General features: G+C 56.0%; 2 protein-coding genes across 2 annotated transcripts in view; one reads left to right on the top strand and one right to left on the bottom strand.

The window, feature by feature from the left end:
• Positions 1 to 585: 585 nt before the first annotated feature.
• LOC139532998 (golgin subfamily A member 6-like protein 7) lies at positions 586 to 1,359 on the top strand. Its single transcript, XM_071331145.1, has one exon. It carries the CDS (start codon positions 586 to 588, stop codon positions 1,357 to 1,359), a length of 774 nt encoding a protein of 257 aa, XP_071187246.1.
• Positions 1,360 to 1,860: 501 nt separating this feature from the next.
• The window catches only part of LOC139532997 (protein diaphanous homolog 3-like), a 187,682-nt gene continuing 161,932 nt past the window's right edge, over positions 1,861 to 27,610 (bottom strand). The window contains exons 14-15 of the mRNA XM_071331144.1: positions 2,180 to 2,387; positions 1,861 to 1,877 (exon numbers count right to left, since the gene is read on the bottom strand). Coding sequence (XP_071187245.1) covers positions 1,861 to 1,877; positions 2,180 to 2,387 — 225 coding nt within the window. The remainder of the gene's footprint in view (positions 1,878 to 2,179; positions 2,388 to 27,610) is intronic.

Raw genomic sequence — 27,610 nt, 5'->3', positions numbered from 1 at the left:
CTTTATGTCGGGCTATTTTTTAAATAGTTGGTAATAGAAGTTACTTTTAGATTGGTATCATTTTCAGTTAGATAGATGTTTGATTCACCACATTACAATGAGATATGAATACGTTATACATTAAACAGTTTCACAAAAAACGTGCATATGAATAACCAGAACTGGCACGCAGATCGGCAGAAACGATAAGATGAATTGGCATTCAACATGAGAAAGGTTGCCAACTCCTCGTGTAGCCAATTACCAGCCACTCCAGGAGAGAAACGGCAGAATCTGAGACGGTCAGCAGGAGCGGGAGGAGAAGAGTTGGGTCAAGTTACATTTTTATTTTGCTTCTGGTTATCTAGATCTCTGGAGCCCTCTTGAGGCATGTCTTATTTCATCAAACCATAAACTGAAAAACATCACACAATTAATTTGGCTGATTTTATTAACACATAAGGTGTGTCTATACGTTTAAATATGTTGCCTTTTGATCAACCAAGATTATTATAATTGTTTGGTCGGGACAGCCCAAGTTCTCATAGTGACTTACTTGAAACATTATACTCCTTACACTTAGATACGGGAGAGCGGGGCTTAGATATGGGAGAGCGGGGCTTAGACATGGGAGAACAGCACATAGATACGGGAGAGCAGCACATAGATACGGGAGAGCAGCACATAGATACGGGAGAGCAGCACTTAGACATGGGAGAACAGCACATAGATACGGGAGAGCAGCGCTTAGACATGGGAGAGCAGCACTTAGACATGGGAGAGCAGCACTTAGACATGGGAGAGCAGCGCTTAGACATGGGAGAGCAGCGCTTAGACATGGGAGAGCAGCGCTTAGACATGGGAGAGCAGCACTTAGACATGGGAGAGCAGCACTTAGATATGGGAGAGCAGCACTTAGATATGGGAGAGCAGCACTTAGATACGGGAGAGCAGCACTTAGATACGGGAGAGCAGCACTTAGATACGGGAGAGCAGCACTTAGATACGGGAGAGCAGCACTTAGATACGGGAGAGCAGCACTTAGCCATGGGAGAGCAGCACTTAGATACGGGAGAGCAGCACTTAGATACGGGAGAGCAGCACTTATATATGGGAGAGCAGCGCTTAGACATGGGAGAGCAGCACTTAGACATGGGAGAGCAGCACTTAGACATGGGAGAGCAGCACTTAGACATGGGAGAGCAGCACTTAGACATGGGAGAGCAGCACTTAGACATGGGAGAGCAGCACTTAGACATGGGAGAGCAGCCTCACTGTAACTTTAGTGTATCCCTAATAGAGCCAGAGTGTTGTCTGATGTCTGAGAACCTCAGGAGGACTAATGTCAGCTACCTCCACCTGTTTAACAACACCACTTAGACCAGCCATACCTGCTGTAACTAGACCAGAACATCCCTGATAGAGACAGGAGGTCACCCGGTCTGCTATAACTAGACCATAACATCCCTGATAGAGACAGGAGGTCACCAGGTCTGCTGTAACTAGACCAGAACATCCCTGATAGAGACATAACCTCAGGAGGTCTAATGTCAGCTACCTCTCCATCACCTGTCCTAGTGTTCATATACCTGTACTCTCTCCATTATTTAATACCTTGTTGTCACAAAACAAGGTGCTCCTCTGGTGTGTGTGTGTGTGTGTGTGTGTGTGTGTGTGTGTGTGTGTGTGTGTGTGTGTGTGTGTGTGTGTGTGTGTGTGTGTGTGTGTGTGTGTCCCTGTGCTGCATGGAGGAGTGGTGACAGGTAGATAATGGCTGAATGAATAATTCAAAATGGTGTCCTCTACGGCCCGGTGAGACGGTGAGCCAGCTAGCGGACTACATCACTACACGACCGGAGGAGTAAAACATGGAGCAGCTCTTCAATTAATCAGGAGATCTGGAGTAATAGACAACAACAGAGGAGGAGGAGGAAGTCTCCTGCTGTTTCTGTCTGGTTGGTTAACCTTATTAAAGAGACACGATGATACTGGGGCACTTCCTGGTGATACTATACAGGATCATGATAGTTAAAGAGAGAGAGAGGGAGAGAGAGGGACAGAGAGAGAGAGAGAGAGAGAGAGAGAGAGAGAGAGAGAGAGAGAGAGAGAGAGAGAGAGAAAGAGAGACACACAGAGAGAGAGACATACAGAGAGAGAGAGAGAGAGAGAGAGACACACAGAGAGAGAGAGAGAGACACACAGAGAGAGAGAGACACAGAGAGAGAGAGAGAGACACAGAGACACAGAGAGAGACAGAGACAGAACGAGACAGAGACAATAACAGCAGCCTGACCTGGTCTGTATGAGCCAAAAGTGTGCGCCAGTCTGTTGAGGAGGTCAGGGTTGTCATAGCGATCCTCGTTAGCCACCACCCAGAAACAGCTCTCCGACATCTCCTGGGGGCGGATCTACAGACAGACAGACCAATAGAAGGCAGGTGGACCAGCGGGTTAATATATGAACCTATAAACATGGACACAAAGCCACAAAGAAGTACTGAGCTCATATGAATCTCATAGTCACTCCCCTCTACACAGCACAGCAGCGTCTCAGTCTACAGCTGATAGAAGGACCAGAGGCTTCCAACACCAAACACACATCTGAGTAACAAGGGGTTTCAGACAGGAGGACAGGCCGTGGCGGGGGAATACGACCGACGACACGGGACCACTACAATTACAAGAGCCATGGATAGACTCCCCACCATCACACACACACACACACACACACCCTCTCTTCCTATCTTGGAGTCGGGCCACACCAGGTCAAGGGGGTGTCAAAACATCAAAGGAAGAGACTAGCCAATAAGCTAGCTGTATGCCTCTCCCATCCCTCTCCTACGTCATCCCTGACACATCTCTGAGGACTGTTCTAGCTGGTCCTTGTTTAGAAGTCCAGTTTAAGTTTAGTCTTAAGACATGATAAGGATAACTGTTCACTACCAAAGCGTAACGCCGGTATGTTTCCCGTGGTGAGTTAGTAAGTACTGATTCAGACTTGAGAGAGAGAGACTGCTGGCCGCAGTAGGACAGGAGTGATCCACTTCCTGAGGCTCTGCAGACTGAGAGGACAGGTAAAGGTTGAGGGGTTGATGGAAACGGCAGCCTCCGACTATTATAGCAAACAGACCCACCCCCCCCCACAACATACACACACTACCTACCTACCCACCCCCCCCCACACACACACACCCCAACATACACACACTACCTACCCACCCACGGGCAGGCAGGCAAACACACACACACGCAAAACACACACACACGCAAAACACACACACACACACACACACAGACACATTCTACCTACCCACCCACAGACAGGCAAGCACACACACACACATGCAAAACACACACACACCCACCCACCCACACGCAAAACACACACACAGTAGCATGCACACACACACACACTACCCACCCACAGGCAAGTACACACACACTGCAGCCTCTGTCCCGTCCAGCAGGACTACAGACACTGAGCACAGAGTCACTGTTCAGATGAATCCCTTGAGGAACAGCAGGGATCGATGGCTGGATCCCTGGGCGAACCAACGCTGGGTCTGTCACCATGGGTGAGTTAGGAAACATTTAATCTATATAACAGCTGGTTTAACAGTAACACCATGGGTTAGAGTTAGGGAACATTTAATATATATCAGCTGGTTTAACAGTAACACCATGGGTGAGTTAGGAAACATTGAATCTATATCAGCTGGTTTAACAGTAACACCATGGGTGAGTTAGACTCCAGGTTAGGGAACATTTAATATATATCAGCTGGTTTAACAGTAACACCATGGGTGAGTTAGGAAACATTGAATCTATATCAGCTGGTTTAACAGTAACACCATGGGTGAGTTAGGCTCCAGGTTAGGGAACATTTAATCTCTATATCAGCTGGTTTAACAGTAACACCATGGGTGAGTTAGGGAACATTTAATCTATATCAGCTGGTTTAACAGTAACACCATGGGTGAGTTAGACTCCAGGTTTAGGGAACATTTAATCTATATCAGCTGGTTTAACAGTAACACCATGGGTGAGTTAGGGAACATTTAATCTATATCAGCTGGTTTAATAGTAACACCACGGGTGAGTTAGACTCCAGGTTTAGGGAACATTTAATCTATATCAGCTGGTTTAACAGTAACACCATGGGTGAGTTAGACTCCAGGTTTAGGGAACATTTAATCTATATCAGCTGGTTTAACAGTAACACCATGGGTGAGTTAGACTCCAGGTTTAGGGAACATTTAATCTATATATCAGCTGGTTTAACAGTAACACCATGGGTGAGTTAGGGAACATTTAATCTATATATCAGCTGGTTTAACAGTAACACCATGGGTGAGTTAGGGAACATTTAATCTATATCAGCTGGTTTAACTGTAACACCATGGGTGAGTTAGACTCCATGTTTAGGGAACATTTCATCTATATCAGCTGGTTTAACTGTAACACCATGGGTGAGTTAGGAAACATGTAATCTATACCAGCTGGTTTAACAGTAACACCATGGGTGAGTTAGACTCCAGGTTTAGGGAACATGTAATCTATAACAGCTGGTTTAACAGTAACACCATGGGTGAGTTAGACTCCAGGTTTAGGGAACATTTAATCTATAACAGCTGGTTTAACAGTAACACCATGGGTGAGTTAGACTCCAGGTTTAGGGAACATTTAATCTATATCAGCTGGTTTAACAGTAACACCATGGGTGAGTTAGACTCCAGGTTTAGGGAACATTTAATCTATATCAGCTGGTTTAACAGTAACACCATGGGTGAGTTAGGAAACATGTAATCTATACCAGCTGGTTTAACAGTAACACCATGGGTGAGTTAGACTCCAGGTTTAGGGAACATTTAATCTATATCAGCTGGTTTAACAGTAACACCATGGGTGAGTTAGGAAACATGTAATCTATACCAGCTGGTTTAACAGTAACACCATGGGTGAGTTAGGAAACATGTAATCTATACCAGCTGGTTTAACAGTAACACCATGGGTGAGTTAGACTCCAGGTTTAGGGAACATTTAATCTATATCAGCTGGTTTAACAGTAACACCATGGGTGAGTTAGACTCCAGGTTTAGGGAACATGTAATCTATACCAGCTGGTTTAACAGTAACACCATGGGTGAGTTAGACTCCAGGTTTAGGGAACATGTAATCTATACCAGCTGGTTTAACAGTAACACCATGGGTGAGTTAGACTCCAGGTTTAGGGAACATGTAATCTATATCAGCTGGTTTAACAGTAACACCATGGGTGAGTTAGACTCCAGGTTTAGGGAACATTTAATCTATACCAGCTGGTTTAACAGTAACACCATGGGTGAGTTAGACTCCAGGTTTAGGGAACATTTAATCTATACCAGCTGGTTTAACAGTAACAGCATGGGTGAGTTAGACTCCAGGTTTAGGGAACATTTAATCTATACCAGCTGGTTTAACAGTAACACCATGGGTGAGTTAGACTCCAGGTTTAGGAAACATTTAATCTATATCAGCTGGTTTAACAGTAACACCATGGGTGAGTTAGACTCCATGTTTAGGGAACATTTAATCTATATCAGCTGGTTTAACAGTAACACCATGGGTGAGTTAGGAAACATTTAATCTATATAACAGCTGGTTTAACAGTAACACCATGGGTGAGTTAGGGAACATTTAATCTATATCAGCTGGTTTAATAGTAACACCACGGGTGAGTTAGACTCCAGGTTTAGGGAACATTTAATCTATATATTAGCTGGTTTAACAGTAACACCATGGGTGAGTTAGACTCCAGGTTTAGGGAACATTTAATCTATATCAGCTGGTTTAACAGTAACACCATGGGTGAGTTAGACTCCAGGTTTAGGGAACATTTAATCTATATCAGCTGGTTTAACAGTAACACCATGGGTGAGTTAGACTCCAGGTTTAGGGAACATTTAATCTATATATCAGCTGGTTTAACAGTAACACCATGGGTGAGTTAGGGAACATTTAATCTATATATCAGCTGGTTTAACAGTAACACCATGGGTGAGTTAGGGAACATTTAATCTATATCAGCTGGTTTAACTGTAACACCATGGGTGAGTTAGACTCCATGTTTAGGGAACATTTCATCTATATCAGCTGGTTTAACAGTAACACCATGGGTGAGTTAGGAAACATTTAATCTATATAACAGCTGGTTTAACAGTAACACCATGGGTGAGTTAGGGAACATTTAATCTATATCAGCTGGTTTAATAGTAACACCACGGGTGAGTTAGACTCCAGGTTTAGGGAACATTTAATCTATATATTAGCTGGTTTAACAGTAACACCATGGGTGAGTTAGACTCCAGGTTTAGGGAACATTTAATCTATATCAGCTGGTTTAACAGTAACACCATGGGTGAGTTAGACTCCAGGTTTAGGGAACATTTAATCTATATATCAGCTGGTTTAACAGTAACACCATGGGTGAGTTAGGGAACATTTAATCTATATCAGCTGGTTTAACTGTAACACCATGGGTGAGTTAGACTCCATGTTTAGGGAACATTTAATCTATATCAGCTGGTTTAACAGTAACACCATGGGTGAGTTAGGGAACATTTAATCTATATCAGCTGGTTTAATAGTAACACCACGGGTGAGTTAGACTCCAGGTTTAGGGAACATTTAATCTATATCAGCTGGTTTAACAGTAACACCATGGGTGAGTTAGGCTCCATGTTTAGGGAACATTTAATCTATATATTAGCTGGTTTAACAGTAACACCATGGGTGAGTTAGACTCCAGGTTTAGGAAACATGTAATCTATACCAGCTGGTTTAACAGTAACACCATGGGTGAGTTAGACTCCAGGTTTAGGGAACATTTAATCTATAACAGCTGGTTTAACAGTAACACCATGGGTGAGTTAGACTCCAGGTTTAGGGAACATGTAATCTATACCAGCTGGTTTAACAGTAACACCATGGGTGAGTTAGACTCCAGGTTTAGGGAACATGTAATCTATATCAGCTGGTTTAACAGTAACACCATGGGTGAGTTAGACTCCAGGTTTAGGGAACATGTAATCTATATCAGCTGGTTTAACAGTAACACCATGGGTGAGTTAGACTCCAGGTTTAGGGAACATGTAATCTATATCAGCTGGTTTAACACCATTATAGTACAGCTACTTGAAGGTGGGTCACTGATCTAGAGGGAAAAGCTGAGATGACATGCTTAAAAGTAAGTTGTTTTGTTAAAGTCCAACTTTCTTCTCTGACATATATAACTTATATTTTTAGAAATTTTATATATATATATATTTATAAATGGCACCAACAAGCAACAGTACAGATGTGTCCAGGGCTAGCGTTTCCGTGCCAACAGCTATGTAAAAGCCCGGGCTCCTCCCTCTCCTCTCTGATAGGACCAGAAGCCTCAGACGGACTTGGCTCAGCACAGAGACCAGATGTTGTTTCGTCTCGGTGATATTACTTCACGCTATTACAATTAATATTTTATCTCACTTCCTGTTTTTGATAAACGTTCATACAGCTGTTTAACAAGCCGGACCAGATGTCGGATCTGATGAGGAAGCGTTGGCGTAAGGATACGTCCCAACCAGCACCCGACTACCTATATATATATATATATTAAAATGGGCAGAGTACTACTTTTTGAACCATGGTAAAGTAGTGCACTACACAGTGAATAGGGTGTGATTAGGTGACGCATGCATTTTGTGTTGTGATCAGCTTGTAACAGGTTTCAACAAGACACCGAGGAGACCCCTTGTGTTGGTGTACAGCTGGACAGGACGACACACACACACGTTTAATAGGCATGAATCTATCCCCCCAAAAACACTCTACACTGATAGGATTTTAAAGTTTAGAGATGGTGCCTCTAAAACTCACAAGAGACTTTCTAGTGTGATCAGCAGGCGGGCCTCTTGAGTAGCACTTCTCACACACACACACACACACACACACACACACACACACACACACACACACACACACACACACACACCTCAAAACAAGCCTTGTTCACAGCCACATGCTGTGTTTTCAGACACACAACATGTTTAGCAATATCTGTTACTAACAGAAGGCCAGGCAGGGGGGGGGGGCTAGGGTAATGGACCAGGTGTGTGTGTGAGGAGGGGGGGGGCTAGGGTAATGGACCAGGTGTGTGTGTGAGGAGGGGGGAGGCTAGGGTAATGGACCAGGTGTGTGTGTGAGGAGGGGGGAGGCTAGGGTAATGGACCAGGTGTGTGTGTGAGGAGGGGGGGGCTAGGGTAATGGACCAGGTGTGTGTGTGAGGAGGGGGGAGGCTAGGGTAATGGACCAGGTGTGTGTGAGGAGGGGGGAGGCTAGGGTAATGGACCAGGTGTGTGTGAGGAGGGGGGGGGCTAGGGTAATGGACCAGGTGTGTGTGAGGAGGGGGGAGGCTAGGGTAATGGACCAGGTGTGTGTGAGGAGGGGGGAGGCTAGGGTAATGGACCAGGTGTGTGTGAGGAGGGGGGAGGCTAGGGTAATGGACCAGGTGTGTGTGAGGAGGGGGGAGGCTAGGGTAATGGACCAGGTGTGTGTGAGGAGGGGGGGGCTAGGGTAATGGACCAGGTGTGTGTGTGAGGAGGGGGGGGCTAGGGTAATGGACCAGGTGTGTGTGTGTGAGGAGGGGGGAGGCTAGGGTAATGGACCAGGTGTGTGTGAGGAGGGGGGAGGCTAGGGTAATGGACCAGGTGTGTGTGAGGAGGGGGGAGGCTAGGGTAATGGACCAGGTGTGTGTGAGGAGGGGGGAGGCTAGGGTAATGGACCAGGTGTGTGTGAGGAGGGGGGAGGCTAGGGTAATGGACCAGGTGTGTGTGAGAAGGGGGGAGGGTAATGGACCAGGTGTGTGTGAGGAGGGGGGAGGCTAGGGTAATGGACCAGGTGTGTGTGAGGAGGGGGGGGCTAGGGTAATGGACCAGGTGTGTGTGTGTGTGAGGAGGGGGGAGGCTAGGGTAATGGACCAGGTGTGTGTGTGAGGAGGGGGGGGCTAGGGTAATGGACCAGGTGTGTGTGAGGAGGGGGAGGCTAGGGTAATGGACCAGGTGTGTGTGAGGAGGGGGGGGCTAGGGTAATGGACCAGGTGTGTGTGAGGAGGGGGGAGGCTAGGGTAATGGACCAGGTGTGTGTGAGGAGGGGGGGGCTAGGGTAATGGACCAGGTGTGTGTGTGAGGAGGGGGGGGCTAGGGTAATGGGCCAGGTGTGTGTGTGTGTGAGGAGGGGGGAGGCTAGGGTAATGGACCAGGTGTGTGTGTGAGGAGGGGGGGGCTAGGGTAATGGACCAGGTGTGTGTGTGTGTGGAGGGGGGAGGCTAGGGTAATGGACCAGGTGTGTGTGTGTGTGAGGAGGGGGGAGGCTAGGGTAATGGACCAGGTGTGTGTGTGAGGAGGGGGGAGGCTAGGGTAATGGACCAGGTGTGTGTGTGAGGAGGGGGGAGGCTAGGGTAATGGACCAGGTGTGTGTGTGAGGAGGGGGGAGGCTAGGGTAATGGACCAGGTGTGTGTGTGAGGAGGGGGGAGGCTAGGGTAATGGACCAGGTGTGTGTGTGAGGAGGGGGGAGGCTAGGGTAATGGACCAGGTGTGTGTGTGAGGAGGGGGGAGGCTAGGGTAATGGACCAGGTGTGTGTGTGAGGAGGGGGGAGGCTAGGGTAATGGACCAGGTGTGTGTGAGGAGGGGGGAGGCTAGGGTAATGGACCAGGTGTGTGTGTGAGGAGGGGGGAGGCTAGGGTAATGGACCAGGTGTGTGTGTGTGAGGAGGGGGGAGGCTAGGGTAATGGACCAGGTGTGTGTGTGAGGAGGGGGGAGGCTAGGGTAATGGACCAGGTGTGTGTGTGTGAGGAGGGGGGAGGCTAGGGTAATGGACCAGGTGTGTGTGTGTGAGGAGGGGGGAGGCTAGGGTAATGGACCAGGTGTGTGTGTGAGGAGGGGGGAGGCTAGGGTAATGGACCAGGTGTGTGTGTGAGGAGGGGGGAGGCTAGGGTAATGGACCAGGTGTGTGTGAGGAGGGGGGAGGCTAGGGTAATGGACCAGGTGTGTGTGAGGAGGGGGGGGGCTAGGGTAATGGACCAGGTGTGTGTGAGGAGGGGGGAGGCTAGGGTAATGGACCAGGTGTGTGTGAGGAGGGGGGAGGCTAGGGTAATGGACCAGGTGTGTGTGAGGAGGGGGGAGGCTAGGGTAATGGACCAGGTGTGTGTGAGGAGGGGGGAGGCTAGGGTAATGGACCAGGTGTGTGTGAGGAGGGGGGGGCTAGGGTAATGGACCAGGTGTGTGTGTGAGGAGGGGGGGGCTAGGGTAATGGACCAGGTGTGTGTGTGTGAGGAGGGGGGAGGCTAGGGTAATGGACCAGGTGTGTGTGAGGAGGGGGGAGGCTAGGGTAATGGACCAGGTGTGTGTGTGTGAGGAGGGGGGAGGCTAGGGTAATGGACCAGGTGTGTGTGTGTGAGGAGGGGGGAGGCTAGGGTAATGGACCAGGTGTGTGTGTGAGGAGGGGGGAGGCTAGGGTAATGGACCAGGTGTGTGTGTGAGGAGGGGGGAGGCTAGGGTAATGGACCAGGTGTGTGTGTGAGGAGGGGGGAGGCTAGGGTAATGGACCAGGTGTGTGTGTGAGGAGGGGGGAGGCTAGGGTAATGGACCAGGTGTGTGTGTGTGAGGAGGGGGGAGGCTAGGGTAATGGACCAGGTGTGTGTGTGAGGAGGGGGGAGGCTAGGGTAATGGACCAGGTGTGTGTGTGAGGAGGGGGGAGGCTAGGGTAATGGACCAGGTGTGTGTGTGAGGAGGGGGGAGGCTAGGGTAATGGACCAGGTGTGTGTGTGAGGAGGGGGGAGGCTAGGGTAATGGACCAGGTGTGTGTGTGAGGAGGGGGGAGGCTAGGGTAATGGACCAGGTGTGTGTGAGGAGGGGGGAGGCTAGGGTAATGGACCAGGTGTGTGTGTGAGGAGGGGGGAGGCTAGGGTAATGGACCAGGTGTGTGTGTGTGAGGAGGGGGGAGGCTAGGGTAATGGACCAGGTGTGTGTGTGTGAGGAGGGGGGAGGCTAGGGTAATGGACCAGGTGTGTGTGTGAGGAGGGGGGAGGCTAGGGTAATGGACCAGGTGTGTGTGTGAGGAGGGGGGAGGCTAGGGTAATGGACCAGGTGTGTGTGTGAGGAGGGGGGAGGCTAGGGTAATGGACCAGGTGTGTGTGTGAGGAGGGGGGAGGCTAGGGTAATGGACCAGGTGTGTGTGTGAGGAGGGGGGAGGCTAGGGTAATGGACCAGGTGTGTGTGTGAGGAGGGGGGAGGCTAGGGTAATGGACCAGGTGTGTGTGTGAGGAGGGGGGGGGCTAGGGTAATGGACCAGGTGTGTGTGTGAGGAGGGGGGAGGCTAGGGTAATGGACCAGGTGTGTGTGTGAGGAGGGGGGAGGCTAGGGTAATGGACCAGGTGTGTGTGTGAGGAGGGGGGAGGCTAGGGTAATGGACCAGGTGTGTGTGTGAGGAGGGGGGAGGCTAGGGTAATGGACCAGGTGTGTGTGTGAGGAGGGGGGAGGCTAGGGTAATGGACCAGGTGTGTGTGAGGAGGGGGGAGGCTAGGGTAATGGACCAGGTGTGTGTGTGAGGAGGGGGGAGGCTAGGGTAATGGACCAGGTGTGTGTGTGTGAGGAGGGGGGAGGCTAGGGTAATGGACCAGGTGTGTGTGTGTGAGGAGGGGGGAGGCTAGGGTAATGGACCAGGTGTGTGTGTGAGGAGGGGGGAGGCTAGGGTAATGGACCAGGTGTGTGTGTGAGGAGGGGGGAGGCTAGGGTAATGGACCAGGTGTGTGTGTGAGGAGGGGGGAGGCTAGGGTAATGGACCAGGTGTGTGTGTGAGGAGGGGGGAGGCTAGGGTAATGGACCAGGTGTGTGTGTGAGGAGGGGGGAGGCTAGGGTAATGGACCAGGTGTGTGTGTGAGGAGGGGGGAGGCTAGGGTAATGGACCAGGTGTGTGTGAGGAGGGGGGAGGCTAGGGTAATGGACCAGGTGTGTGTGTGAGGAGGGGGGAGGCTAGGGTAATGGACCAGGTGTGTGTGTGAGGAGGGGGGAGGCTAGGGTAATGGACCAGGTGTGTGTGTGAGGAGGGGGGAGGCTAGGGTAATGGACCAGGTGTGTGTGTGAGGAGGGGGGAGGCTAGGGTAATGGACCAGGTGTGTGTGTGTGAGGAGGGGGGAGGCTAGGGTAATGGACCAGGTGTGTGTGTGAGGAGGGGGGAGGCTAGGGTAATGGACCAGGTGTGTGTGTGTGAGGAGGGGGGAGGCTAGGGTAATGGACCAGGTGTGTGTGTGTGGAGGGGGGAGGCTAGGGTAATGGACCAGGTGTGTGTGTGTGGAGGGGGGGGGCTAGGGTAATGGACCAGGTGTGTGTGTGTGGAGGGGGGAGGCTAGGGTAATGGACCAGGTGTGTGTGTGTGTGAGGAGGGGGGAGGCTAGGGTAATGGACCAGGTGTGTGTGTGAGGAGGGGGGAGGCTAGGGTAATGGACCAGGTGTGTGTGTGAGGAGGGGGGAGGCTAGGGTAATGGACCAGGTGTGTGTGTGAGGAGGGGGGAGGCTAGGGTAATGGACCAGGTGTGTGTGTGAGGAGGGGGGAGGCTAGGGTAATGGACCAGGTGTGTGTGTGAGGAGGGGGGAGGCTAGGGTAATGGACCAGGTGTGTGTGTGTGAGGAGGGGGGGGCTAGGGTAATGGACCAGGTGTGTGTGTGAGGAGGGGGGAGGCTAGGGTAATGGACCAGGTGTGTGTGTGTGAGGAGGGGGGAGGCTAGGGTAATGGACCAGGTGTGTGTGTGAGGAGGGGGGAGGCTAGGGTAATGGACCAGGTGTGTGTGTGAGGAGGGGGGAGGCTAGGGTAATGGACCAGGTGTGTGTGTGAGGAGGGGGGAGGCTAGGGTAATGGACCAGGTGTGTGTGTGAGGAGGGGGGAGGCTAGGGTAATGGACCAGGTGTGTGTGTGAGGAGGGGGGAGGCTAGGGTAATGGACCAGGTGTGTGTGTGAGGAGGGGGGAGGCTAGGGTAATGGACCAGGTGTGTGTGTGAGGAGGGGGGAGGCTAGGGTAATGGACCAGGTGTGTGTGTGAGGAGGGGGGAGGCTAGGGTAATGGACCAGGTGTGTGTGTGAGGAGGGGGGAGGCTAGGGTAATGGACCAGGTGTGTGTGTGAGGAGGGGGGAGGCTAGGGTAATGGACCAGGTGTGTGTGTGAGGAGGGGGGAGGCTAGGGTAATGGACCAGGTGTGTGTGTGAGGAGGGGGGAGGCTAGGGTAATGGACCAGGTGTGTGTGTGAGGAGGGGGGAGGCTAGGGTAATGGACCAGGTGTGTGTGTGTGAGGAGGGGGGAGGCTAGGGTAATGGACCAGGTGTGTGTGTGAGGAGGGGGGAGGCTAGGGTAATGGACCAGGTGTGTGTGTGTGAGGAGGGGGGAGGCTAGGGTAATGGACCAGGTGTGTGTGTGTGGAGGGGGGAGGCTAGGGTAATGGACCAGGTGTGTGTGTGTGGAGGGGGGGGGCTAGGGTAATGGACCAGGTGTGTGTGTGAGGAGGGGGGAGGCTAGGGTAATGGACCAGGTGTGTGTGTGAGGAGGGGGGAGGCTAGGGTAATGGACCAGGTGTGTGTGTGAGGAGGGGGGAGGCTAGGGTAATGGACCAGGTGTGTGTGTGAGGAGGGGGGAGGCTAGGGTAATGGACCAGGTGTGTGTGTGAGGAGGGGGGAGGCTAGGGTAATGGACCAGGTGTGTGTGTGAGGAGGGGGGAGGCTAGGGTAATGGACCAGGTGTGTGTGTGAGGAGGGGGGAGGCTAGGGTAATGGACCAGGTGTGTGTGTGAGGAGGGGGGAGGCTAGGGTAATGGACCAGGTGTGTGTGTGAGGAGGGGGGAGGCTAGGGTAATGGACCAGGTGTGTGTGAGGAGGGGGGAGGCTAGGGTAATGGACCAGGTGTGTGTGTGAGGAGGGGGGAGGCTAGGGTAATGGACCAGGTGTGTGTGTGAGGAGGGGGGAGGCTAGGGTAATGGACCAGGTGTGTGTGTGTGTGAGGAGGGGGGAGGCTAGGGTAATGGACCAGGTGTGTGTGTGTGAGGAGGGGGGAGGCTAGGGTAATGGACCAGGTGTGTGTGTGAGGAGGGGGGAGGCTAGGGTAATGGACCAGGTGTGTGTGAGGAGGGGGGAGGCTAGGGTAATGGACCAGGTGTGTGTGTGAGGAGGGGGGAGGCTAGGGTAATGGACCAGGCAGTGTGTGAGGAGGGGGGAGGCTAGGGTAATGGACCAGGTGTGTGTGTGAGGAGGGGGGAGGCTAGGGTAATGGACCAGGCAGTGTGTGAGGAGGGGGGAGGCTAGGGTAATGGACCAGGTGTGTGTGTGAGGAGGGGGGAGGCTAGGGTAATGGACCAGGCAGTGTGTGAGGAGGGGGGAGGCTAGGGTAATGGACCAGGTGTGTGTGTGAGGAGGGGGGAGGCTAGGGTAATGGACCAGGTGTGTGTGTGTGGAGGGGGGAGGCTAGGGTAATGGACCAGGTGTGTGTGTGTGGAGGGGGGAGGCTAGGGTAATGGACCAGGTGTGTGTGTGTGGAGGGGGGAGGCTAGGGTAATGGACCAGGTGTGTGTGTGTGTGAGGAGGGGGGAGGCTAGGGTAATGGACCAGGTGTGTGTGTGAGGAGGGGGGAGGCTAGGGTAATGGACCAGGTGTGTGTGTGAGGAGGGGGGAGGCTAGGGTAATGGACCAGGTGTGTGTGTGAGGAGGGGGGAGGCTAGGGTAATGGACCAGGTGTGTGTGTGAGGAGGGGGGAGGCTAGGGTAATGGACCAGGTGTGTGTGTGAGGAGGGGGGAGGCTAGGGTAATGGACCAGGTGTGTGTGTGAGGAGGGGGGAGGCTAGGGTAATGGACCAGGTGTGTGTGTGTGAGGAGGGGGGAGGCTAGGGTAATGGACCAGGTGTGTGTGTGAGGAGGGGGGAGGCTAGGGTAATGGACCAGGTGTGTGTGTGAGGAGGGGGGAGGCTAGGGTAATGGACCAGGTGTGTGTGTGAGGAGGGGGGAGGCTAGGGTAATGGACCAGGTGTGTGTGTGTGAGGAGGGGGGAGGCTAGGGTAATGGACCAGGTGTGTGTGTGAGGAGGGGGGAGGCTAGGGTAATGGACCAGGTGTGTGTGTGTGAGGAGGGGGGAGGCTAGGGTAATGGACCAGGTGTGTGTGTGTGGAGGGGGGAGGCTAGGGTAATGGACCAGGTGTGTGTGTGTGGAGGGGGGAGGCTAGGGTAATGGACCAGGTGTGTGTGTGTGGAGGGGGGAGGCTAGGGTAATGGACCAGGTGTGTGTGTGTGTGAGGAGGGGGGAGGCTAGGGTAATGGACCAGGTGTGTGTGTGAGGAGGGGGGAGGCTAGGGTAATGGACCAGGTGTGTGTGTGAGGAGGGGGGAGGCTAGGGTAATGGACCAGGTGTGTGTGTGAGGAGGGGGGAGGCTAGGGTAATGGACCAGGTGTGTGTGTGAGGAGGGGGGAGGCTAGGGTAATGGACCAGGTGTGTGTGTGAGGAGGGGGGAGGCTAGGGTAATGGACCAGGTGTGTGTGTGAGGAGGGGGGAGGCTAGGGTAATGGACCAGGTGTGTGTGTGAGGAGGGGGGAGGCTAGGGTAATGGACCAGGTGTGTGTGTGAGGAGGGGGGAGGCTAGGGTAATGGACCAGGTGTGTGTGAGGAGGGGGGAGGCTAGGGTAATGGACCAGGTGTGTGTGTGAGGAGGGGGGAGGCTAGGGTAATGGACCAGGCAGTGTGTGAGGAGGGGGGAGGCTAGGGTAATGGACCAGGTGTGTGTGTGAGGAGGGGGGAGGCTAGGGTAATGGACCAGGCAGTGTGTGAGGAGGGGGGAGGCTAGGGTAATGGACCAGGTGTGTGTGTGAGGAGGGGGGAGGCTAGGGTAATGGACCAGGCAGTGTGTGAGGAGGGGGGAGGCTAGGGTAATGGACCAGGTGTGTGTGTGAGGAGGGGGGAGGCTAGGGTAATGGACCAGGTGTGTGTGTGTGAGGAGGGGGGGGCTAGGGTAATGGACCAGGTGTGTGTGTGTGAGGAGGGGGGAGGCTAGGGTAATGGACCAGGTGTGTGTGTGAGGAGGGGGGAGGCTAGGGTAATGGACCAGGTGTGTGTGTGTGAGGAGGGGGGGGCTAGGGTAATGGACCAGGTGTGTGTGTGAGGAGGGGGGAGGCTAGGGTAATGGACCAGGTGTGTGTGTGTGAGGAGGGGGGGGCTAGGGTAATGGACCAGGTGTGTGTGTGAGGAGGGGGGAGGCTAGGGTAATGGACCAGGTGTGTGTGTGTGAGGAGGGGGGGGCTAGGGTAATGGACCAGGTGTGTGTGTGAGGAGGGGGGAGGCTAGGGTAATGGACCAGGTGTGTGTGTGTGAGGAGGGGGGGGCTAGGGTAATGGACCAGGTGTGTGTGTGAGGAGGGGGGAGGCTAGGGTAATGGACCAGGTGTGTGTGTGAGGAGGGGGGAGGCTAGGGTAATGGACCAGGTGTGTGTGTGTGAGGAGGGGGGAGGCTAGGGTAATGGACCAGGTGTGTGTGTGAGGAGGGGGGAGGCTAGGGTAATGGACCAGGTGTGTGTGTGTGAGGAGGGGGGAGGCTAGGGTAATGGACCAGGTGTGTGTGTGTGGAGGGGGGAGGCTAGGGTAATGGACCAGGTGTGTGTGTGTGGAGGGGGGAGGCTAGGGTAATGGACCAGGTGTGTGTGTGTGGAGGGGGGAGGCTAGGGTAATGGACCAGGTGTGTGTGTGTGTGAGGAGGGGGGAGGCTAGGGTAATGGACCAGGTGTGTGTGTGAGGAGGGGGGAGGCTAGGGTAATGGACCAGGTGTGTGTGTGAGGAGGGGGGAGGCTAGGGTAATGGACCAGGTGTGTGTGTGAGGAGGGGGGAGGCTAGGGTAATGGACCAGGTGTGTGTGTGAGGAGGGGGGAGGCTAGGGTAATGGACCAGGTGTGTGTGTGAGGAGGGGGGAGGCTAGGGTAATGGACCAGGTGTGTGTGTGAGGAGGGGGGAGGCTAGGGTAATGGACCAGGTGTGTGTGTGAGGAGGGGGGAGGCTAGGGTAATGGACCAGGTGTGTGTGTGTGAGGAGGGGGGAGGCTAGGGTAATGGACCAGGTGTGTGTGTGAGGAGGGGGGAGGCTAGGGTAATGGACCAGGTGTGTGTGTGTGAGGAGGGGGGAGGCTAGGGTAATGGACCAGGTGTGTGTGTGTGGAGGGGGGAGGCTAGGGTAATGGACCAGGTGTGTGTGTGTGGAGGGGGGAGGCTAGGGTAATGGACCAGGTGTGTGTGTGTGGAGGGGGGAGGCTAGGGTAATGGACCAGGTGTGTGTGTGTGTGAGGAGGGGGGAGGCTAGGGTAATGGACCAGGTGTGTGTGTGAGGAGGGGGGAGGCTAGGGTAATGGACCAGGTGTGTGTGTGAGGAGGGGGGAGGCTAGGGTAATGGACCAGGTGTGTGTGTGAGGAGGGGGGAGGCTAGGGTAATGGACCAGGTGTGTGTGTGAGGAGGGGGGAGGCTAGGGTAATGGACCAGGTGTGTGTGTGAGGAGGGGGGAGGCTAGGGTAATGGACCAGGTGTGTGTGTGAGGAGGGGGGAGGCTAGGGTAATGGACCAGGTGTGTGTGTGAGGAGGGGGGAGGCTAGGGTAATGGACCAGGTGTGTGTGTGAGGAGGGGGGAGGCTAGGGTAATGGACCAGGTGTGTGTGAGGAGGGGGGAGGCTAGGGTAATGGACCAGGTGTGTGTGTGAGGAGGGGGGAGGCTAGGGTAATGGACCAGGTGTGTGTGTGAGGAGGGGGGAGGCTAGGGTAATGGACCAGGTGTGTGTGTGAGGAGGGGGGAGGCTAGGGTAATGGACCAGGTGTGTGTGTGAGGAGGGGGGAGGCTAGGGTAATGGACCAGGTGTGTGTGTGAGGAGGGGGGAGGCTAGGGTAATGGACCAGGTGTGTGTGAGGAGGGGGGAGGCTAGGGTAATGGACCAGGTGTGTGTGTGAGGAGGGGGGAGGCTAGGGTAATGGACCAGGTGTGTGTGTGTGAGGAGGGGGGAGGCTAGGGTAATGGACCAGGTGTGTGTGTGTGAGGAGGGGGGAGGCTAGGGTAATGGACCAGGTGTGTGTGTGTGAGGAGGGGGGAGGCTAGGGTAATGGACCAGGTGTGTGTGTGTGAGGAGGGGGGAGGCTAGGGTAATGGACCAGGTGTGTGTGTGAGGAGGGGGGAGGCTAGGGTAATGGACCAGGTGTGTGTGTGAGGAGGGGGGAGGCTAGGGTAATGGACCAGGTGTGTGTGTGAGGAGGGGGGAGGCTAGGGTAATGGACCAGGTGTGTGTGTGTGAGGAGGGGGGAGGCTAGGGTAATGGACCAGGTGTGTGTGTGAGGAGGGGGGAGGCTAGGGTAATGGACCAGGTGTGTGTGTGAGGAAGGGGAGGCTAGGGTAATGGACCAGGTGTGTGTGTGAGGAGGGGGGAGGCTAGGGTAATGGACCAGGTGTGTGTGTGAGGAGGGGGGAGGCTAGGGTAATGGACCAGGTGTGTGTGTGAGGAGGGGGGAGGCTAGGGTAATGGACCAGGTGTGTGTGTGAGGAGGGGGGAGGCTAGGGTAATGGACCAGGTGTGTGTGTGAGGAGGGGGGAGGCTAGGGTAATGGACCAGGTGTGTGTGTGAGGAGGGGGGAGGCTAGGGTAATGGACCAGGTGTGTGTGTGAGGAGGGGGGAGGCTAGGGTAATGGACCAGGTGTGTGTGAGGAGGGGGGAGGCTAGGGTAATGGACCAGGTGTGTGTGTGAGGAGGGGGGAGGCTAGGGTAATGGACCAGGTGTGTGTGTGTGAGGAGGGGGGAGGCTAGGGTAATGGACCAGGTGTGTGTGTGAGGAGGGGGGAGGCTAGGGTAATGGACCAGGTGTGTGTGTGTGAGGAGGGGGGAGGCTAGGGTAATGGACCAGGTGTGTGTGTGTGAGGAGGGGGGAGGCTAGGGTAATGGACCAGGTGTGTGTGTGAGGAGGGGGGAGGCTAGGGTAATGGACCAGGTGTGTGTGTGAGGAGGGGGGAGGCTAGGGTAATGGACCAGGTGTGTGTGTGAGGAGGGGGGAGGCTAGGGTAATGGACCAGGTGTGTGTGAGGAGGGGGGAGGCTAGGGTAATGGACCAGGTGTGTGTGTGAGGAGGGGGGAGGCTAGGGTAATGGACCAGGTGTGTGTGTGTGAGGAGGGGGGAGGCTAGGGTAATGGACCAGGTGTGTGTGTGTGAGGAGGGGGGAGGCTAGGGTAATGGACCAGGTGTGTGTGTGTGAGGAGGGGGGAGGCTAGGGTAATGGACCAGGTGTGTGTGTGAGGAGGGGGGAGGCTAGGGTAATGGACCAGGTGTGTGTGTGAGGAGGGGGGAGGCTAGGGTAATGGACCAGGTGTGTGTGTGAGGAGGGGGGAGGCTAGGGTAATGGACCAGGTGTGTGTGTGAGGAGGGGGGAGGCTAGGGTAATGGACCAGGTGTGTGTGTGAGGAGGGGGGAGGCTAGGGTAATGGACCAGGTGTGTGTGTGAGGAGGGGGGAGGCTAGGGTAATGGACCAGGTGTGTGTGTGAGGAGGGGGGGGGCTAGGGTAATGGACCAGGTGTGTGTGTGAGGAGGGGGGAGGCTAGGGTAATGGACCAGGTGTGTGTGTGAGGAGGGGGGAGGCTAGGGTAATGGACCAGGTGTGTGTGAGGAGGGGGGAGGCTAGGGTAATGGACCAGGTGTGTGTGAGGAGGGGGGAGGCTAGGGTAATGGACCAGGTGTGTGTGAGGAGGGGGGAGGCTAGGGTAATGGACCAGGTGTGTGTGAGGAGGGGGGAGGCTAGGGTAATGGACCAGGTGTGTGTGAGGAGGGGGGAGGCTAGGGTAATGGACCAGGTGTGTGTGAGGAGGGGGGGGCTAGGGTAATGGACCAGGTGTGTGTGTGAGGAGGGGGGGGCTAGGGTAATGGACCAGGTGTGTGTGTGTGTGTGAGGAGGGGGGAGGCTAGGGTAATGGACCAGGTGTGTGTGTGAGGAGGGGGGGGCTAGGGTAATGGACCAGGTGTGTGTGAGGGGGGAGGCTAGGGTAATGGACCAGGTGTGTGTGAGGAGGGGGGGGCTAGGGTAATGGACCAGGTGTGTGTGAGGAGGGGGGAGGCTAGGGTAATGGACCAGGTGTGTGTGAGGAGGGGGGGGCTAGGGTAATGGACCAGGTGTGTGTGTGAGGAGGGGGGGGGCTAGGGTAATGGGCCAGGTGTGTGTGTGTGTGAGGAGGGGGGAGGCTAGGGTAATGGACCAGGTGTGTGTGAGGAGGGGGGGGCTAGGGTAATGGACCAGGTGTGTGTGAGGAGGGGGGAGGCTAGGGTAATGGACCAGGTGTGTGTGAGGAGGGGGGGGCTAGGGTAATGGACCAGGTGTGTGTGTGAGGAGGGGGGGGGCTAGGGTAATGGGCCAGGTGTGTGTGTGTGTGAGGAGGGGGGAGGCTAGGGTAATGGACCAGGTGTGTGTGTGAGGAAGGGGGGGCTAGGGTAATGGACCAGGTGTGTGTGTGTGTGGAGGGGGGAGGCTAGGGTAATGGACCAGGTGTGTGTGTGTGTGAGGAGGGGGGAGGCTAGGGTAATGGACCAGGTGTGTGTGTGAGGAGGGGGGAGGCTAGGGTAATGGACCAGGTGTGTGTGTGAGGAGGGGGGAGGCTAGGGTAATGGACCAGGTGTGTGTGTGAGGAGGGGGGAGGCTAGGGTAATGGACCAGGTGTGTGTGTGAGGAGGGGGGAGGCTAGGGTAATGGACCAGGTGTGTGTGTGAGGAGGGGGGGGCTAGGGTAATGGACCAGGTGTGTGTGTGTGAGGAGGGGGGAGGCTAGGGTAATGGACCAGGTGTGTGTGTGTGAGGAGGGGGGAGGCTAGGGTAATGGACCAGGTGTGTGTGTGTGTGGAGGGGGGAGGCTAGGGTAATGGACCAGGTGTGTGTGTGTGTGAGGAGGGGGGAGGCTAGGGTAATGGACCAGGTGTGTGTGTGTGTGAGGAGGGGGGAGGCTAGGGTAATGGACCAGGTGTGTGTGTGAGGAGGGGGGAGGCTAGGGTAATGGACCAGGTGTGTGTGTGAGGAGGGGGGAGGCTAGGGTAATGGACCAGGTGTGTGTGTGAGGAGGGGGGAGGCTAGGGTAATGGACCAGGTGTGTGTGTGAGGAGGGGGGGGCTAGGGTAATGGACCAGGTGTGTGTGTGTGAGGAGGGGGGAGGCTAGGGTAATGGACCAGGTGTGTGTGTGTGAGGAGGGGGGAGGCTAGGGTAATGGACCAGGTGTGTGTGTGTGAGGAGGGGGGGCTAGGGTAATGGACCAGGTGTGTGTGTGAGGAGGGGGGAGGCTAGGGTAATGGACCAGGTGTGTGTGTGTGAGGAGGGGGGGGCTAGGGTAATGGACCAGGTGTGTGTGTGAGGAGGGGGGAGGCTAGGGTAATGGACCAGGTGTGTGTGTGAGGAGGGGGGAGGCTAGGGTAATGGACCAGGTGTGTGTGTGAGGAGGGGGAGGCTAGGGTAATGGACCAGGTGTGTGTGTGAGGAGGGGGGAGGCTAGGGTAATGGACCAGGTGTGTGTGTGAGGAGGGGGGAGGCTAGGGTAATGGACCAGGTGTGTGTGTGAGGAGGGGGGAGGCTAGGGTAATGGACCAGGTGTGTGTGTGAGGAGGGGGGAGGCTAGGGTAATGGACCAGGTGTGTGTGTGTGAGGAGGGGGGGCTAGGGTAATGGACCAGGTGTGTGTGTGAGGAGGGGGGAGGCTAGGGTAATGGACCAGGTGTGTGTGTGTGAGGAGGGGGGAGGCTAGGGTAATGGACCAGGTGTGTGTGTGAGGAGGGGGGAGGCTAGGGTAATGGACCAGGTGTGTGTGTGAGGAGGGGGGAGGCTAGGGTAATGGACCAGGTGTGTGTGTGAGGAGGGGGAGGCTAGGGTAATGGACCAGGTGTGTGTGTGAGGAGGGGGGAGGCTAGGGTAATGGACCAGGTGTGTGTGTGAGGAGGGGGAGGCTAGGGTAATGGACCAGGTGTGTGTGTGAGGAGGGGGAGGCTAGGGTAATGGACCAGGTGTGTGTGTGAGGAGGGGGGAGGCTAGGGTAATGGACCAGGTGTGTGTGTGAGGAGGGGGGAGGCTAGGGTAATGGACCAGGTGTGTGTGTGAGGAGGGGGGAGGCTAGGGTAATGGACCAGGTGTGTGTGTGAGGAGGGGGGAGGCTAGGGTAATGGACCAGGTGTGTGTGTGTGAGGAGGGGGGAGGCTAGGGTAATGGACCAGGTGTGTGTGTGAGGAGGGGGGAGGCTAGGGTAATGGACCAGGTGTGTGTGTGTGAGGAGGGGGGAGGCTAGGGTAATGGACCAGGTGTGTGTGTGTGGAGGGGGGAGGCTAGGGTAATGGACCAGGTGTGTGTGTGTGGAGGGGGGGGGCTAGGGTAATGGACCAGGTGTGTGTGTGTGGAGGGGGGAGGCTAGGGTAATGGACCAGGTGTGTGTGTGTGTGAGGAGGGGGGAGGCTAGGGTAATGGACCAGGTGTGTGTGTGAGGAGGGGGGAGGCTAGGGTAATGGACCAGGTGTGTGTGTGAGGAGGGGGGAGGCTAGGGTAATGGACCAGGTGTGTGTGTGAGGAGGGGGGAGGCTAGGGTAATGGACCAGGTGTGTGTGTGAGGAGGGGGAGGCTAGGGTAATGGACCAGGTGTGTGTGTGAGGAGGGGGGAGGCTAGGGTAATGGACCAGGTGTGTGTGTGAGGAGGGGGGAGGCTAGGGTAATGGACCAGGTGTGTGTGTGTGAGGAGGGGGGGGCTAGGGTAATGGACCAGGTGTGTGTGTGAGGAGGGGGGAGGCTAGGGTAATGGACCAGGTGTGTGTGTGTGAGGAGGGGGGAGGCTAGGGTAATGGACCAGGTGTGTGTGTGAGGAGGGGGGAGGCTAGGGTAATGGACCAGGTGTGTGTGTGAGGAGGGGGGAGGCTAGGGTAATGGACCAGGTGTGTGTGTGAGGAGGGGGGAGGCTAGGGTAATGGACCAGGTGTGTGTGTGAGGAGGGGGGAGGCTAGGGTAATGGACCAGGTGTGTGTGTGAGGAGGGGGGAGGCTAGGGTAATGGACCAGGTGTGTGTGTGAGGAGGGGGGAGGCTAGGGTAATGGACCAGGTGTGTGTGTGAGGAGGGGGGAGGCTAGGGTAATGGACCAGGTGTGTGTGTGAGGAGGGGGGAGGCTAGGGTAATGGACCAGGTGTGTGTGTGAGGAGGGGGGAGGCTAGGGTAATGGACCAGGTGTGTGTGTGAGGAGGGGGGAGGCTAGGGTAATGGACCAGGTGTGTGTGTGAGGAGGGGGGAGGCTAGGGTAATGGACCAGGTGTGTGTGTGTGAGGAGGGGGGAGGCTAGGGTAATGGACCAGGTGTGTGTGTGAGGAGGGGGGAGGCTAGGGTAATGGACCAGGTGTGTGTGTGAGGAGGGGGGAGGCTAGGGTAATGGACCAGGTGTGTGTGTGAGGAGGGGGGAGGCTAGGGTAATGGACCAGGTGTGTGTGTGTGAGGAGGGGGGAGGCTAGGGTAATGGACCAGGTGTGTGTGTGAGGAGGGGGGAGGCTAGGGTAATGGACCAGGTGTGTGTGTGTGAGGAGGGGGGAGGCTAGGGTAATGGACCAGGTGTGTGTGTGTGGAGGGGGGAGGCTAGGGTAATGGACCAGGTGTGTGTGTGTGGAGGGGGGGGGCTAGGGTAATGGACCAGGTGTGTGTGTGTGGAGGGGGGAGGCTAGGGTAATGGACCAGGTGTGTGTGTGTGTGAGGAGGGGGGAGGCTAGGGTAATGGACCAGGTGTGTGTGTGAGGAGGGGGGAGGCTAGGGTAATGGACCAGGTGTGTGTGTGAGGAGGGGGGAGGCTAGGGTAATGGACCAGGTGTGTGTGTGAGGAGGGGGGAGGCTAGGGTAATGGACCAGGTGTGTGTGTGAGGAGGGGGGAGGCTAGGGTAATGGACCAGGTGTGTGTGTGAGGAGGGGGGAGGCTAGGGTAATGGACCAGGTGTGTGTGTGAGGAGGGGGGAGGCTAGGGTAATGGACCAGGTGTGTGTGTGAGGAGGGGGGAGGCTAGGGTAATGGACCAGGTGTGTGTGTGAGGAGGGGGGAGGCTAGGGTAATGGACCAGGTGTGTGTGTGAGGAGGGGGGAGGCTAGGGTAATGGACCAGGTGTGTGTGTGAGGAGGGGGGAGGCTAGGGTAATGGACCAGGTGTGTGTGAGGAGGGGGGAGGCTAGGGTAATGGACCAGGTGTGTGTGTGAGGAGGGGGGAGGCTAGGGTAATGGACCAGGTGTGTGTGTGAGGAGGGGGGAGGCTAGGGTAATGGACCAGGTGTGTGTGTGTGTGAGGAGGGGGGAGGCTAGGGTAATGGACCAGGTGTGTGTGTGTGAGGAGGGGGGAGGCTAGGGTAATGGACCAGGTGTGTGTGTGAGGAGGGGGGAGGCTAGGGTAATGGACCAGGTGTGTGTGAGGAGGGGGGAGGCTAGGGTAATGGACCAGGTGTGTGTGTGAGGAGGGGGGAGGCTAGGGTAATGGACCAGGCAGTGTGTGAGGAGGGGGGAGGCTAGGGTAATGGACCAGGTGTGTGTGTGAGGAGGGGGGAGGCTAGGGTAATGGACCAGGCAGTGTGTGAGGAGGGGGGAGGCTAGGGTAATGGACCAGGTGTGTGTGTGAGGAGGGGGGAGGCTAGGGTAATGGACCAGGCAGTGTGTGAGGAGGGGGGAGGCTAGGGTAATGGACCAGGTGTGTGTGTGAGGAGGGGGGAGGCTAGGGTAATGGACCAGGTGTGTGTGTGTGGAGGGGGGAGGCTAGGGTAATGGACCAGGTGTGTGTGTGTGGAGGGGGGAGGCTAGGGTAATGGACCAGGTGTGTGTGTGTGGAGGGGGGAGGCTAGGGTAATGGACCAGGTGTGTGTGTGTGTGAGGAGGGGGGAGGCTAGGGTAATGGACCAGGTGTGTGTGTGAGGAGGGGGGAGGCTAGGGTAATGGACCAGGTGTGTGTGTGAGGAGGGGGGAGGCTAGGGTAATGGACCAGGTGTGTGTGTGAGGAGGGGGGAGGCTAGGGTAATGGACCAGGTGTGTGTGTGAGGAGGGGGGAGGCTAGGGTAATGGACCAGGTGTGTGTGTGAGGAGGGGGGAGGCTAGGGTAATGGACCAGGTGTGTGTGTGAGGAGGGGGGAGGCTAGGGTAATGGACCAGGTGTGTGTGTGTGAGGAGGGGGGAGGCTAGGGTAATGGACCAGGTGTGTGTGTGAGGAGGGGGGAGGCTAGGGTAATGGACCAGGTGTGTGTGTGAGGAGGGGGGAGGCTAGGGTAATGGACCAGGTGTGTGTGTGAGGAGGGGGGAGGCTAGGGTAATGGACCAGGTGTGTGTGTGTGAGGAGGGGGGAGGCTAGGGTAATGGACCAGGTGTGTGTGTGAGGAGGGGGGAGGCTAGGGTAATGGACCAGGTGTGTGTGTGTGAGGAGGGGGGAGGCTAGGGTAATGGACCAGGTGTGTGTGTGTGGAGGGGGGAGGCTAGGGTAATGGACCAGGTGTGTGTGTGTGGAGGGGGGAGGCTAGGGTAATGGACCAGGTGTGTGTGTGTGGAGGGGGGAGGCTAGGGTAATGGACCAGGTGTGTGTGTGTGTGAGGAGGGGGGAGGCTAGGGTAATGGACCAGGTGTGTGTGTGAGGAGGGGGGAGGCTAGGGTAATGGACCAGGTGTGTGTGTGAGGAGGGGGGAGGCTAGGGTAATGGACCAGGTGTGTGTGTGAGGAGGGGGGAGGCTAGGGTAATGGACCAGGTGTGTGTGTGAGGAGGGGGGAGGCTAGGGTAATGGACCAGGTGTGTGTGTGAGGAGGGGGGAGGCTAGGGTAATGGACCAGGTGTGTGTGTGAGGAGGGGGGAGGCTAGGGTAATGGACCAGGTGTGTGTGTGAGGAGGGGGGAGGCTAGGGTAATGGACCAGGTGTGTGTGTGAGGAGGGGGGAGGCTAGGGTAATGGACCAGGTGTGTGTGAGGAGGGGGGAGGCTAGGGTAATGGACCAGGTGTGTGTGTGAGGAGGGGGGAGGCTAGGGTAATGGACCAGGCAGTGTGTGAGGAGGGGGGAGGCTAGGGTAATGGACCAGGTGTGTGTGTGAGGAGGGGGGAGGCTAGGGTAATGGACCAGGCAGTGTGTGAGGAGGGGGGAGGCTAGGGTAATGGACCAGGTGTGTGTGTGAGGAGGGGGGAGGCTAGGGTAATGGACCAGGCAGTGTGTGAGGAGGGGGGAGGCTAGGGTAATGGACCAGGTGTGTGTGTGAGGAGGGGGGAGGCTAGGGTAATGGACCAGGTGTGTGTGTGTGAGGAGGGGGGGGCTAGGGTAATGGACCAGGTGTGTGTGTGTGAGGAGGGGGGAGGCTAGGGTAATGGACCAGGTGTGTGTGTGAGGAGGGGGGAGGCTAGGGTAATGGACCAGGTGTGTGTGTGTGAGGAGGGGGGGGCTAGGGTAATGGACCAGGTGTGTGTGTGTGAGGAGGGGGGGGCTAGGGTAATGGACCAGGTGTGTGTGTGAGGAGGGGGGAGGCTAGGGTAATGGACCAGGTGTGTGTGTGTGAGGAGGGGGGGGCTAGGGTAATGGACCAGGTGTGTGTGTGAGGAGGGGGGAGGCTAGGGTAATGGACCAGGTGTGTGTGTGTGAGGAGGGGGGGGCTAGGGTAATGGACCAGGTGTGTGTGTGAGGAGGGGGGAGGCTAGGGTAATGGACCAGGTGTGTGTGTGTGAGGAGGGGGGGGCTAGGGTAATGGACCAGGTGTGTGTGTGAGGAGGGGGGAGGCTAGGGTAATGGACCAGGTGTGTGTGTGAGGAGGGGGGAGGCTAGGGTAATGGACCAGGTGTGTGTGTGTGAGGAGGGGGGAGGCTAGGGTAATGGACCAGGTGTGTGTGTGAGGAGGGGGGAGGCTAGGGTAATGGACCAGGTGTGTGTGTGTGAGGAGGGGGGAGGCTAGGGTAATGGACCAGGTGTGTGTGTGTGGAGGGGGGAGGCTAGGGTAATGGACCAGGTGTGTGTGTGTGGAGGGGGGAGGCTAGGGTAATGGACCAGGTGTGTGTGTGTGGAGGGGGGAGGCTAGGGTAATGGACCAGGTGTGTGTGTGTGTGAGGAGGGGGGAGGCTAGGGTAATGGACCAGGTGTGTGTGTGAGGAGGGGGGAGGCTAGGGTAATGGACCAGGTGTGTGTGTGAGGAGGGGGGAGGCTAGGGTAATGGACCAGGTGTGTGTGTGAGGAGGGGGGAGGCTAGGGTAATGGACCAGGTGTGTGTGTGAGGAGGGGGGAGGCTAGGGTAATGGACCAGGTGTGTGTGTGAGGAGGGGGGAGGCTAGGGTAATGGACCAGGTGTGTGTGTGAGGAGGGGGGAGGCTAGGGTAATGGACCAGGTGTGTGTGTGAGGAGGGGGGAGGCTAGGGTAATGGACCAGGTGTGTGTGTGAGGAGGGGGGAGGCTAGGGTAATGGACCAGGTGTGTGTGAGGAGGGGGGAGGCTAGGGTAATGGACCAGGTGTGTGTGTGAGGAGGGGGGAGGCTAGGGTAATGGACCAGGTGTGTGTGTGAGGAGGGGGGAGGCTAGGGTAATGGACCAGGTGTGTG

The sequence above is a fragment of the Salvelinus alpinus genome, chromosome 10 (genome assembly GCF_045679555.1).
Source record: "Salvelinus alpinus chromosome 10, SLU_Salpinus.1, whole genome shotgun sequence".
Classification (NCBI taxonomy): Eukaryota; Metazoa; Chordata; class Actinopteri; order Salmoniformes; family Salmonidae; genus Salvelinus; species Salvelinus alpinus.
The sequence above is the reverse complement of the archived record's forward strand: the minus strand, read 5'-3'. Positions and strand labels throughout refer to the sequence as shown.

Excerpts from the sequence above, each read along its gene's own strand:
- LOC139532998 (XM_071331145.1), top strand. The coding sequence starts at position 586 with ATGGGAGAGCGGGGCTTAGACATGGGAGAACAGCACATAGATACGGGA.